Source organism: Eurypyga helias, unplaced genomic scaffold (genome assembly GCF_000690775.1).
Source record: "Eurypyga helias isolate BGI_N326 unplaced genomic scaffold, ASM69077v1 scaffold2834, whole genome shotgun sequence".
Taxonomy (NCBI): domain Eukaryota; kingdom Metazoa; phylum Chordata; class Aves; order Eurypygiformes; family Eurypygidae; genus Eurypyga; species Eurypyga helias.
The window spans coordinates 32,746-47,798 of NW_010246620.1; the positions used below are offsets into that span (position 1 = coordinate 32,746).

General features: G+C 36.3%; 1 protein-coding gene across 1 annotated transcript; it reads right to left on the reverse strand.

Moving 5' to 3' along the window:
- Positions 1-482: 482 nt before the first annotated feature.
- On the reverse strand, positions 483-11,960 carry CEP44 (centrosomal protein 44kDa). The gene is made up of 10 exons (XM_010150448.1): positions 11,872-11,960; positions 11,128-11,275; positions 10,059-10,205; positions 8,996-9,103; positions 7,403-7,546; positions 6,815-7,024; positions 3,759-3,828; positions 1,635-1,762; positions 1,338-1,375; positions 483-540 (listed from the first exon to the last, which is right to left on the reverse strand). Exons 1-10 carry the CDS (start codon positions 11,958-11,960, stop codon positions 483-485), a joined length of 1,140 nt encoding a protein of 379 aa, XP_010148750.1.
- Between the last annotated feature and the right edge of the window lie 3,093 nt (positions 11,961-15,053).

Sequence of the window (15,053 nt, forward strand, 5' to 3'; positions counted from 1 at the left end):
TCTATTTAAATAAATACACAGATTTAAATACACACCTTTTTTGCTGCTTTTTAACTTTTTGTTAAGATTTATTCAACAGTACAGATGGTAAGATGGTATGTAAGAAAGCAAGCCTCTTGGGCCCAATATGCAAGTCCCAGCTGGAACGTGTCCAACAGGATGTAAACCACGGTCGTCAAGCTCGCACTTTAAAAAACATATTACTTAGCACACTGCTAACAAATGTCAACACAAAAATACACTGCTATAATGACTTCATCTTACAAAAGTGAGGGGAAGCTATTTGAAGAGTTTTTAAAACCAAAAATCAGGGACGGCAGAGGGAAATCAATACACAGGTGCATTAGAAAACATTTATTCAAAGGAATAAAAGCATTGGATCATTACAAATTCGATATATTAAAAAATTAATGCTGTACAAACATACAAATTAGTTTTGATATCCATCAGTCTACAGAGACCAGGTCTGAAGACCTGTGCTTTCAGGTCTTCTCACAGATGTTGCTTGAGGTTTTCAACAATTCTGAGGTTTCTTCAATTCTGAAAATAAATTTTGTTTAGACACACACTTACTAAAATACGGTAAGAAATAACTGACTTGCCTTTAACTTTCAAATGAATTCTAAATACTAACAAGCAGCATGAAACCTGAAGTTTCTTCTCATCTCCCCTTTTCCTCTGCAATGGGTCTGGATTTTAAATGACTGCCACATATCAGTAAACCTTAACTATACATAAAGAAAGAGGTAACCCACACAATAAAATTAAATCACAAAAAAGGCTACGGCTTTTTTTCAGGCCAGGCACATGCACAATAGAAACCTCTTGCTGAAGAAATGTTAGAGAGCAATGCTCTTCAAGCACAATAAAAATATTTCTCACAAAAACTATTTTCATTACACATCTCAGGACTAGTATCAAATACACTTTAATAGAGTTATCACAATGCTGAGCTAAAATTGGTTTTAATTTTCCTTAAATAATAAAAAACTGACTTAAGCTATTGGAGTCATTTTTCAGGAAGAAAAGTTGCAAGTACCAGGGAATTCTTCCTATCAGGAGATAAATAATATTCCCATTCCTTGTCAACCAGATCCTAAACACTCATTAATCTCTAGTTAATAGTATTAAGAATGCTTTCTATTGCTTTTTAGAAACCAAAACAGTGACTCATCCCACAAATACAGAACTGTCTGTGGATTTATTATCCAGCAGAGTCATAAGGAAATGCCACACCTGATGTAGAGACCTTTGAGGTTTGGAACACATATGTACATTCTCTGTATGCCTTAGTCCAGTACAACTCCCTCCTGGGAAATTAATTCCTGCATACTTACATTTTACTTATCCTTTCCATTCTTTGTCTTGTTGTCTCCTGCAATTTAAAAGCAACAAAGTTACTGAACTCTTCAAAGCTAATATTCTTCAGATGGACTTTCAACCTGAAAAATTCATTGAGAAAATGTGACTGTAAGCACTGTTTACATATCAAAAGGATTTTTGAGACAGACCTAGATGTAGCTTTGCATAGTTCCCTTGTTTTTCCCTAGCAGTATATACAACTAAAACTAATGCTTACTTGTTCTCCTGACCTCAGAAAGGAAATCAACTAAGCATTTGCCAGTTTTACTTACCTTTGAAATGTCTGTCAGACCACGAGAATTAATGGTCATGGCGCTGGGAGATGGGTCTGTGGATAACAGTGAACCGTATCCAGGCGACTGATGAAGACCCTCTGGCATCTCCTCTTTCCTCTCTGTATCTATGGAGAAATACTCATTTTTATGTCACCTTTGCCTTTTTGCTCTCTTATTGCAAGGTCAGCTATCAGATAGCTTGATTTACAGTATGTAATAACAGAAGAGAATGCATTGTTTAGAGATGGAAAAAGAAAAGCTACCGGTGAGGGTCCAACACAGGTTTCCCATTTTCTTAAAGCAAGGTTAAGTGCAGTATACTATTCATAACACATAAAATAAATTCCAAAAAGATTCATAGGAATGCTACCTTTAACCTGATTACAGTGAAATCAACACTAGAGAGACTAATTACTGGTCAAATATTTAATAGAAATTTCAAATAGTTTACATTGTTTTTACTGTAAACTGCCTGTTCAAACATGTCTTTATTTTGTGCTAAGTAACCTGTCTTATAAACAGGAGGAATATAACCAATCATCACCTTCTTGCTTAGCTTAAAATTTGTATGAAGCTCTTGCTGTTTCTTTAGCTCTCCTCCCACTCCCATCCATTCAGTAGAAACAGACTTTTCTTTTACATTGGGAAGGCTTTGGTATTCTTTGCAGTTTTAGACTACTAATGCCAGGGAAGAGAATTTCGTATTTAGAAAAGAGAAAGTGTCCCCATATCCTTCTTTTTAGTAAGGCCACCACCTATGAATCATACCTTTGGAACATGTTTAGCTACAATACTCTGTATTTAAAATCATATTAAACTGTTTTAAATTAAAGTTAAAAAGCATTTCTTCTGTACAGCTGTGATTCCTGAAGAGCACTACAACCAAAGAGAGCATCAAAACATTGAAGGGTCAAGACTGGCCACCTAACTTGGATGCCTAAAATTTCCTGAATCATAATTTAGAGAAACAGGAATAACAAACTGAGAATTTTAGAAGGCTGAAAATATGAAAATTCTCTTTTGAGTCAGACTGCTTGCTGACCGTAAGTCCTCAAGTGCCAGTAGCATACCATTAAACTTATGAAAGGAAGTAAACATGTTGCAAGTTTTCTATGGTTTGTAAAAAGGTCCAATTTCTGAGATTTCAAACTTAAAACAGATTTTGACATAACCAAGAAACTGCCTTCCTAATTTCCATGGAAACGGGATTACTGAGATTCCCTTTTAATTTCAACGCAACAGCCCAACACTGAACAAAAATGCCAAATAAATGACAACGGGAAATAGAATATCCTCCTTACTACTGGTGGTAGGAATATGGGCTGCCATAGGGGAAACAAGCCAAATTAATGATGAGAACTATGCAAGGTAACAGGCGAAGAGCTACCACTGAGGAAGAATGAAGAATTACTTCTGGCCTGGGGAATACTTTTAATTTCTTTCCCACTTAAGGCTGTTTCATTTACTTCTTGTATGTTATCAAAATTAAACTGGAAATGGAAGAAAGAGGTTTTGTCTTGCTCTTGAAAAATAAGGAAGCGTAACAAAAATGTTTGTTGGGTAACTGCTTCAAAGGATGTGAAACTATAGAGAAAGTTTAGCAATGATTTGAAAAAACACAGATTATGAATGAAAAAGCCATGACTTGTCGTGAGCCCTGTCACAAAAGTAGCAAAAAACGAATCATCATAAATGTGACACTATTTTAATTATAACAAACTCATGGCAGCAAATAATTCCTTTTGTGCTTACGAACAGTTTGGTTTTAATACATTATAACTGCTTTGAAGTGAAGCTAAAATTATTGTTTTTCACAGCTTTAGCTATGGCACCTTAATTAAATTTGCATCTTTGAGATTTTTACTAGAGTAATGTGTAGTATTAATTACTATTCTATGCATTTTCATTAATGCTTTAAAAACTATTTCAGTAAATAAAGCTTCTAAAGAATAAAGTTACAAACATGAAGTGACTGGCAGGTTAATTTCTAATTTGCAGCATGCATTTAAATTCAGGCGTCACTAAATTGCAACTCTCCACTTAAAAACACTATTTTAGTCAAGGTCTGCAAGAAGTGTTTAGCATATGATGTTAATTAAAAAGAAAATCATTAATACTCACCAGGAGAAACTGGAATCCTGCTCGAAGTACATTCTTGACTTAAATTGCTGAACTCTGTAGATAAGGGTCTCTGAAATACAAGTTTACTGTATTTTAGCCATGCACCCTGTTTAAATCATTTTTTTGACTGAACAAAAGTATATTTGTTAATTATGTATGCATTTCCTATACCATGCAGATATGTTGGCACTGCACAAATTATCTTTACAGAACTAAAAAAACCCAACATTTTCATACACGCACTGCAATAAAAGACTAGCCTATTTCATGGGGACTTTTTTAATATTAATACTGCTGTTCATAAACAGGTCAAAAGCAGGTCCAAATATAGTGCATGTAACTTAGGTATGAGTAGAACAAACAATCTGTTCTTGGCCTATGTTAACAATTGCATCTCAACGCTGGCTGCCATTACCTTAAGGAAGTAAGTGTACCTTCTACTTCCGGCTGATATTCAGAAATGCAGCTCCTTGATCCTAAAAATTTAGCCTACAGACTAACTGAAATTCATTCCACACAATGCTTTGAACTCAAAAGTCTATTTTAAGCCACTTTCCCAAGCTCCTAAATCAGAGAGCTTTTTTTAAGGAAGGTTCTCAGTTTAACTCATTCTAGCTTAGAAAAGGTTGTTCATAAACAAGGAAAAAAAATATTGTTGTGCTAACAATAAGTTGTTTTGAGTGCACTTTTCTAATTTCAAAATAAGAAAATCCAACGCTCAAACACCACCTAGGTTTTTTTCATCAATGAGTTATCGTTATGAAAGGGTGAGATTTCAAAGTGTACCACTTCATACAGTGGAGTAACTGTGTCAGTTAACAGGAATACAATACCCAAGTTAACAAGGGAGAAATAGCAGGTACCGTGCAGGAAGATGCTGAAAGTAACTGTAATAATGGATACTTCCTTTTTTTTTTAAAAAAAAAAAAAAAAATCAAATATAAGCACTGACCACTTCCTTTCATTGAAATGGATGTGGTAGCTTTCAGACCTTCCCAGAGCTAAATGCACAGCTGCTGCTACTTGGGCAGCAGTGCAAGACAGACCTTGGAGTGTTCCCACTCTGTTGGCTAGATGCCAAAGGTTCCCCAAAAAATGCAAGAGTAAGAAGAAAGGAATAATTCTGAATTGCTTTTGTATCTGAAGCACAGGATGGATGCAATTTCATGAAACAAAGAAGCAGCAATTCTTTGGCCCAAAGAATTACTTTTTGGCAGTTTTCAAACGTCTATTGCAAAAAAGTTAGGGTTTTGAAGACTTTTTTTTTTTTAATATAAAACCTAGCTTCTTTTGCTTTGAAAGAAGACAAGCAAAAATACCACACAAACTAAATTCAAACTTGTTTCTGAAGATGCCTTCTTTCAGTAACATGCAGTACAGAAATATAATTATCTTACTGGAAATTTTTCAGTGATAATGTTAAGTATTTTCCAAATACTTTTTCAAACCTTCGCACAATTATAATAAATATGTTACTGAAGTCATATTAAACCAATTTTGCAGAAATAAAGAACAAGGCTGGTCTGAAACACAAGATTTCCCATGCTGCTATTAGCATAAATGTAACTACTATCTCTTGAAGGGAATACATGTGAACCAGGAGCAAACCTGTCTGGGCTGTTAAGCTGAAGGCCTCTTGAGACTGCTAGCAGAACAAAACGTTACCATCGGTGGTGTTATTAGATTAAAATACCCATAAGAAATTGATTTCAAATGGTAAATCACTTGAACCATCACTGATTAAAAAGTGATTGATGATGTCAATCCTTATTTGAGCTACAGCCTTTAGAAACAATCTAGTGATCAGTCTGAATACTTCTCATTTCAAGACTTTGCATAATTTTCAAGGCACACAGAAAAAAAAAAAGTCTTATATGTAAGTATTAGCAACATATTCAAATTTGCAGGGCCAGCAACACACTCAGAACTCCTGATTACAAGTAACCTCAACATTTTTACAAATACAGGAAAAAAACCCAACGCTAATCAACTATTTCCCACAACGCTTTTCAACTTCTGGAAAGCATCTGGCAGTATCTGAAGGATGCACGTGACACACATGCAAATACATGTGCTTAATGCATGTCATCACAAGCTGTTGCTATGGTTCATAGCATCATATCAAAACATGTACTTGTGCACATATATGAAGTTATAGAATGTGCATACCAGGACCTTTCAACAGCACAAAAAATAATGGAGTCTTAATGCAACAAAATACCTGATTTGCTCTGAGAAGTATGCCAAATTTAGCCACCTCACCCCTGCAGAACCTCCATACACGTAAAAATGCAATGAACATCACAAACAAGAAATAGGAAGAGAGGGAGAAGAGTGCCAAGAGGAGAAAGACCATCAATTAGGCTAGAAATTTCAAAAGAGCCACAAACTAATATTAGGACTAAAATAAGAATTAACTTTTCCATTAACTTTGTATTTTCCACTGAGCATGCCATCTATTTTTGTCAACGTTAGTCATATAGGATAAAGACAATCTTCCAAAGGGACTATCTGTATCTGATTAGAGTTTGGAGAATTAAAAAAAAAAAATAGATACTCAACCATATTATCACGAAATAGCTATTCAACTGTATCAACAGCAACAACATTTGCAGGCCAGTATAAGGAATTCGGAATAACCCAGACCAGAATAAGGAAACTCTTAATTGTGTCACTAGCATGACAAAATTCTGAACTACAGAAACATTAAGCTTTCAAATACAGCATAATCAAGTCTTCAAAAGCTTTCTTCTACAAGTCCACTAAGAAATAAAAACACACAGCCATTACTAATGAAAATAGGCTTAGCTATACCTGCTGTTCCTGAAAAGAAACCATTTCCAATGGAGACCTTCGCTTCATAGAGCATGAGAAAAAAACAGAACTTAACTGTTAAGAAAAAAATACCACCAACTCCATAAACAGCACTTCCATTCAGATCATGCCTTTAAAAATGGTGAAAAGGCATACATCAGGAGGTAGGAAGAGCAGAAACAGGCTGACAACACTGTGTCTGGGCAATTTTTGTTATGAAAGAAAAACTGAAGTTGACATACCTTTTTGGATTGCAACAGCAGCTCTGTTTCAAGAAGCAAAACTCGACTCAACAGATTATTCCAGTCCTTCTCATCTATGATCACCTTTCCTTTCAGTTTCTCTTCTAAGACATGTAGTTTATCTTCCAACCAATCTAGTTTATGAAGCTTTTCCTGGCAATCAGCAAGCTGACTCTTTAGGAATTCAATCTGAGAATTATCTTCTATGACCTGAAAGTGTAAATAACACATGTTCTCTAATTTCAAAACAGATATAATTCATCATTTGATCAATGAAATTAAGTGGAATCTTCGTCAAGTTCAGTAACCATATTCTGCTACATTTCAAAATCATTGTTCTTTCAGAATTGCCATGATATGTCTATCCATGGAAGTCAGCTTTCAGAGAAACTTTTGACAGAACTGGCTCTTGAAAGGACAGTACAATTTAAGCAGCTTTTTTCCAACTTTAAGTATATATATTATGTATCTATTAGTTGCACTTAGGGAGCACCCAGCTGTCTTTTTAAAACCTTCATCCCTTTAGAAAGGCCCTGTAAGAAAAGTTAAGAATACATGCAGACAGTGCCTTAAAATAAAAGTTCTTACTTGTTCACATTTAACTTCCACAACATCATGATCCAGGTACAATTCTTCTTCATTATTTCCCTGTGCTGGAAGGGGTAGTGGATGAAGGTCACCAATAACTTCATTTCCTGAGTGCCTTTCTACTTGAGGCTTCTTTTGAACATTATTTAAAAAAAAAAAAAAATTAAAAAAAATAAAAATCACAGGTTATTCATTACAAGAACATTTCATCAATTCATCAGCCAACTAACTGACAGAAGATGGATCATTTTAGTATTTATTTATTTATATCTGACAATCTTATCCCAACTGCTTGCAAAACACAGAAAGCAACAGCAGACAGTTTATTTTTAAAAGTCATACAGACACTCAGGTACAGTGAAACAAATATGCACACACGTTACCAGACGTACAGTGTACCTTGGTTCCCTCCCATAAAGAGTAATGGCCTCTCCCATTCTACAGTGGTCAGATTTTCGAGCGCGGATTGGGAGGTTTGAATCTGACCGTACATGTGTATAGACAGTTCCAACACCAAAACCACCACTCAAACGTTCAGAAGACTACATTTAATTATGAAGATTAGAACTCTCTCTTTTCCTTGACAACTGTCACCAAAATAGACCTACTAGCAACACATTTCATTTCCTTTGAATGCTTGCCTTAGAGAGAACAGAGAGACAAATTTTGCTTTTCTTTCCAGGTGGATCAAGTCTTATGATCACTACCTGCCACAAACCAAAACAAATTACCAAATTATTAGAGCCACAATTACTAGTGAAGCATCTGAACACTTACAGATTCCTAAGATGTTTTAGCAAAGCTGAAACTCTCCTCTCCTCTTCTAGGGAATTCTTAATACACGCATATATCCCCATTCATTTCTACCATTCAATAACCAGAAGTGCCAGGTAACTTATTCCAAATATTTACTTTAAGTCTTCCTCACTGTTAAAAGCAGTATTCTCCTTCTAAATAGAAATCACCAACATTTATGGGTAGTCACAGTCCCAAAACTTTTGTACAATTTTACTTTGCACCCTTTTAGCAGAAAATGTTAGGAAAACTGGCTCCTCCAGAGGCCAAGAGGAGCATAATGCCTAAAATCGTGTTACTCTTGTAAAACCTAAGCCAAGAGGACAGTTACATTAAGAAATCTTCACTCAATAGATTCAAACAGAAAACCAAAAAGTGGTTTTGAAAGCTACATTGAAAACACTGCAATGTCAGAGCAAACACACTTCAATCTCCAAACAGGATGTATATTCTTTTTCCAATTGCATTTTCATTGCTGTCTCCCCATTTGATAAAATTTAAACAACATGCAAGAGCACTAACTGCCACCAAGACTTTGAGATCAACTACCCAGTAAAAGACATAAGCAATACCCTCTGTGTTTCAGCTATTATTTCAGCCAACCACACTTCGGAAAATACAAAAAAAAAAAACCAAAACCCACACCCCAGATGTGGGGATGGGGGGGACAGACCCGGGACCAAACCAACCCTGGTCTGCTCAAGCATTAAAACCTAAATGAAAGCACAGACTCCAGAAAGAGCCTGACTTGCTACAAATGAGATTAATCTTAGACATACAACACAAAACTCTTCATACCTGTTTGGAGTTCAGAGCACTGCCACTAGTTTTAGCAAGAACACTGTCATAGTTTGGCCATAATTCATACTTAAAAGATCTGAGTTTTTTCCTCGTTTGGTATTTAGCCTTTGAAGTGAAGAGAAGAAAATATTAATGTTTCCAACACAGAAATATTTTCTGGAGGAGGGGAGGGTGGGTACAGGACAAAACACATGACACGGGGATTGGATCACACACCCCATTTTCTGCCATCATTAACAGGCAGGAATATTGCATCACACACACTCTTAAACCTCTGCGGTAAAATAATGCCTAAAACAACATTAAGTACGATCCAACTTTACAGAGAAAACAGATCTGGGAAATGAATGCCAGATTCATATAGTCATTAATGCCTACGTGAGGCTGCACCAAAGCTGGTCATAAAAAGAAAACTTGTACCACAGTTGAAGACAAAACAAATATGAAAAAAAATGCAGTTATGCGTCCAAAAATGACAAATGAAGAATACAGAAGTCCTAAAGACTGTTATAAACTCAAACCAAACCCTATAAAATAGGAAGGCTAAAAAAATCCTTTTAAGAACACAGACACAGAGCATACACTGACAAAAAATAATGCCTTAACAGCATAAGAAAAATGATTCATGAAAATAATCATATTTGAGACATATAGCACTGAAACACAAATACAGTACCATGTTTAAATTAAATGGTACCAGAACTTCAACATCAGATGGTTTTGCTTTGGTTTTAAACCTTCCTGCTAAGTCTATCAAGCTACATAAACATTAACTATGTTGAGAGGTGTAAAAGAATACATCACTTACTGTAATGATACCAAGTACTAGATTTATTTTAATTCTAGTATTTTTTGTTTACACCATGAAGCATTGGGAGCTTCATGTCCTCTGTGGAACTGATAGCACCGAAGCATCATCTTTAATGCAACATCACACTTTCTCCCTGTTGTGACTATCAGTGATGCTGTGTCTTCAAATAAACTGGTCTTCAGCCTCTTCTACCTACAGCATCAATCACGTCAAAAGAATCTTATAATACAGTTACCATTTAATCAGTACCTTATTCGAGTTACTCAATTCCTTATGTTTTTGCACCACACAGTTGATAATGTCACAAACAATCTGCATTTTTCTTTCCGCAAAGCCAAATTGAAGAAACTGCTGTTTTGTTAAAACTGGTTTATACTGAAATTGATCTCGAAGAAGCTGCAATAAAACCAGAGTTTACTTCACTTGCTAAAACAGCACACAGTTTGTTGTAGAAATGGAATGCTCAGGTTCTTACTTTTCTAGTCTTTTCTTTCTTTCTGCACTTCAGCAGTCAAACCTTTTCTCATTTGGTGATTTTTATGTTCTCACTTCTTTCTTCTAACTATACTTTCAACATACCTCTTACAAAAACATTTCGTTCACACCACTCTTGTAAAGTTTAACTCAGTCTTAAGATTCGTGAAACAAGCAACTGCAGACATTAATACTGGAAAACTTAAACAAAAGCTTTCCCAAGCACAATAAAAACTTGTATTGATCTCAGCAAATGTGTCAGAGGGCTAAGTAGGGCTCCCACAGAGCCTCTCTGTAAAGGAGTCTGTCCTCCAGTTGGAAAACCAGGCTGAGTAAGCTAGTACTTGTTATTACATCAAGTCCCCTTTTATAAAACTGTGCTGATGGATACTTTTAAGGATAGTTCAAGATTTTTTTCATTCACTGAAGAATTTGATTCCGATTTATAAACTGTTAAGCATTGGACTTCTGAACAGTGCTTTCATTACAATTCCTTAAGTTTGCTGTGATTGTTTGATGGTTATGATTTCTTCTAAGCTCACTTCAATAAAATTAGTGTATAATATATATTTAGGCATTCTTCAAGAGTAACATAAACCAATAATATTACTGTTTCTGCAACTGTCTCAAAATTGAGATTTGGCTAACAACATCCGTCCTTATTTTCATGAAAATCTAAAGACTTGCCACAGTGACTTACCACTCATCCTAAATGCTAACAGAATTACAATTCACGTTCATTGCCAAAAAATTTCACTTTCTAGTAAAACTCAACTAGATGCTTAATTTTTGTCAGGCCATATTCAAAACTGTGTCTCTCTGCAAAGAACATGAAGACAGATACCTTATAAATAGCTTCAATAAAACGCAAGTCACTCTTTGCTGTGAGTTCCACATCACACTTTACCAGAAGTTCTGCTATGTAAGTTGAAAAAGATGTAAAAGAATAGCTGATGATAGGTAAAAATCCAGCTGGATCACCCTTTAGTAACCTATGGAGAAACAAAACTATTTTACACAGCAGAAGATAACAAAAACCTTTCATTACAAGAGTTCAAACAGTTAACCCGAAAGGTGTTTTAATCTAGTCAGCGTGTTATACTCAATTAGCTCCATTTTTGTTTCCCCAGGCATATCTCATTCAGCACTCCTGACTGTTATTTGTAAAACGCTCAAAACAACATTTTTGTGACCTTCATATAATTTTAGCATTGTCAGGCCTAAAGTCCATCAGCATTTCCATCTCAGCATTCAACACTTTCTGGTTTTTTTTTTTTATCTTTACAGGATGAAATTTCCTGAAGAAAGTTTTGCAAGAACTTAAAGAAATTACAAAGGTGAGAGATTAATCAAAGGAAGAGCAAAAACAGCAGAAGAAAGAAGAGCAGGATAGCAATACACTCCAGGATTATTCTAAGGATTGCTCAGAACTGCATCCTTTTATCTTCCAGTTTGTCTGTATCAAACTCCAGCTTCCCACAGATATTTGCTCTGCTTACTGATTATGGTGTTAATATTTATACGTCTCTTGATGACAGCAAGATGTGTGAACATGTATTAGCATAAATTCATTCACGCTTCTGCTTACACTGTATAATCCACATCTCTTGGATAATTCAACAAGCGAAGGCCTTGTTCTATTTTTCTTAAACTTCCTTTTAGGTCTCCTGTTGCCATTATTCCAAACGCTACTCTTCTTCCAGATTATGAAATACATGTGATACAGTACATTCTCCTCCTTAAAAAAAAAGCACACAAAAATTACAAAAGGCAACAGAATTATCACTGAAATGCAAAGGTTCTTACTCCTCATTTCTAGACACTTCTATTTCCAAAGTGTTACAATACAGCACAGAACTACAGTTCAATAACAATATCAGCCATCATCTTCATTCATTCTAAACTCCGATCAACTATCAAAGATCTTTAAAGATATCTGAAAGTATATTAAGAATTTGTGTCTGCTTAAAGCCACTAAAAGTGAGTGAAAACAAGTTTCTTCACTGTTTCAAGGAGCAGAAACTCCACAAGCAGTGAAAACTTCTTGCATTCTTCAGTTTAGAATGCTTCTTACTCTTTTCTTCACCTGTCCTCAAACTCACTGGCCAGAAGAGCAATGCTTGGATGTGTAAAGCTCAGAAGACTAGCAACTCATCGCAGACAATACTTCTCTATTTAGATGATCTATTAAATACACTTAAAATCATTCGGTGGGGGGAGGGGAGAGGAATGGGAGAGAAAGACTGTCTCGATATTTCAAAATAGGTGCAAGTTTATTGGGATGATAAATCTGTTTCATTCCATCACACAAGTTGAGAACCAACTTTTAATTTATTGTGGGCCTTGCTTCACAAAAGAGACTCATCTAAGGACTCGGTGCAAACTGCAAAAAGGTGCCTTTCTCCCTGCACAACTATCCTGGGAGGAAACCAAAGACTGCAAGGAAAAAAAAAAAAAGACAACAAAAGAGAACCAGCAAAGCATGAAATGACCATCATCCAAATCAGTTTTTAGATCTATCAAAGAAATAAATAAGTACAGGAAGCTCACACTTTTAACATGCTTTACCAAACAGAACTGATTTATGAATTCTCAAATGGAGGAAGAGGAGACTTGAGGGGCAGATAGGAAAGAAATTGCTGTAAGAGATGTAAAAATACTGGCAACTCTGTCTGGCTGGCAGATAGTAAAAAAAAAAGAGGCAATACCTTCAAATATCAGTACTAATAATTATCTTAAAGCACCTTGTCCCCACTCCATTGCTTCAAAATACATTTATATTTAGGGATAGCCTACCAGTACTATTTTACTATATCTTACAACTGTTTGTTTATAAGCAACCAGAATTAGCTCTCCTCCAACACAAGACTTTAAAAGCAGACCAGATGATAGTCCAGCTCTTAGTCACAACTGAAAACAAACAGCTTGCATTTTAGCAATCTGGACAGCCTGACAGAACTTGAGAAAGTATTAGCAAACTGCCAAACTCAGTGGTTTTTGAATGGTTTAGAGAAAAAAAGCAAGGGGGGGGAAGGGGAAGTAAGTTCAAGTACAGAAGTTTGACACCTCACAAAAACACAGTTCTCCTTCCTCACACCCTTGAGATCTGCTTGTTACTGGTTTAATCCTCTACAGTACTTCCTCTAAAAACCTCAGTAAAAGAAATTATTTCAGCTGTAAATCCTTAGAACAGAAATTTACTGTTAATTTCCCATTAGAACCTGGGAGACAGTTGCCTGTCACCATCTTCACTGAGTTTCTTTTCTTTACAGAAAACAAATACTTTGAAGTCTACCAATTCAAGCAGTGAAGAGGCACTGCCAGACACCCTGTACAGGAAGAGATAATCCCAAAACACAGAATTTTGTACCATTTCTCTTGCTAACACATGAGATTCAGACCAAAAGACCAAGTGCTGCAACAAGATTACATCTAGCCTTGTCGGAAATCAACTCGAAATAGGCACTCCAGTTGCAGCTTTGTTATTTGGTCCTACTCATTAAAGCAATGAGTCTCCTTGAAAGGAATTGTTGACCACACACTTCACTTAGAGTTAAGAAAAAAATACAGTTAAAGCTTGGACTCACAATGGTCTGGGTTTTTTTTATTTGTGTTGGATTTTTTTCTTCTTCTTGTGCCTCTGTAGTGTTTAAATCCACAATCTTCAAGAAGGTGAAGATCTTTACATGTGTTCTGCCCTCGTTAAAGTATTTTCTACCCATTTAATTATCAGGTTCTTCCTCTTTAATCATTAGGTTCTGGGTTATTAGTCACGCTAAATATAAGTACACAACACTCATTGGCAAAGGCTAGGGACAATTTAACCTCAAGAGGCAGCTATTCTTCCTGCATTACCTTACTAAGTGATGCACCCTATGGTTTTGCCAATTTAACCAGCTCTCAAGACAAGTCTCAGAGTCTGAGACAGAACTGAAGTTCTAATCTGCAATGCAAACCCTCACATAAGCCACTCTTACGGGAATTCATCTAATCACATAGGCTGTTTCCCAGAAGTATCAACAATCCTTTCTACACTGGACCTCTGAATGTGAAAACTGGCAGCTACTGTCACTACAAACTGAATAGCTCCAAAGGTCATAAAAACAACAGAGTTGAGTTTAACATCTTGGGAAGGTGAACACTCTAAAAAGTGTCACACAGGTCTAGCCTGTAGAAATTCCTGACAGAACATTGGCTATCCTGGATAAAATCAGGTACAACAATGTTTTAGGAGATAATGACATAGAACTGCAAGTGGTGCAAAGGACAACTCTCAAAATTGCATATGGTATTCAAAGAACTAATGAGTGTCAAATAAATAAGAACCAACACACAAGTTACCAAGTATCTTAACACCGTACAGACTGCCTTTACAACGTCCAACAAAACACCACTTTTGAGTTCTAATTGTATTTAGACTTTTCTGTTACGGGGGTCGAGGAGGATCACACCGTTACGCAGAGACACAAAAACGCCAAGGGCAAATATTGCATCTCGCTATGGTGCCAGCTGCAATGAGCTCGCCTCAAGCAAACGTGAGACTTGAAAACGAGGGAACGGCACAAGGAAGGAACTGCGCGTCAAGGGCCGGTTGCCCCGGACAACGTCGAAACACCGACAGGGAAAAAAAAAACCAAAACCGTGGCCCTACCACGGACAAGACTGGCGGCGTTCCCGGAGCCGCTCCAGGGCGCTGAGGCGAACGCGCAAGAGCAGGACCGGCTCCACACCCGTCCTTCCTCAACCCCAGACCAGCCGGAGGCCACCCCC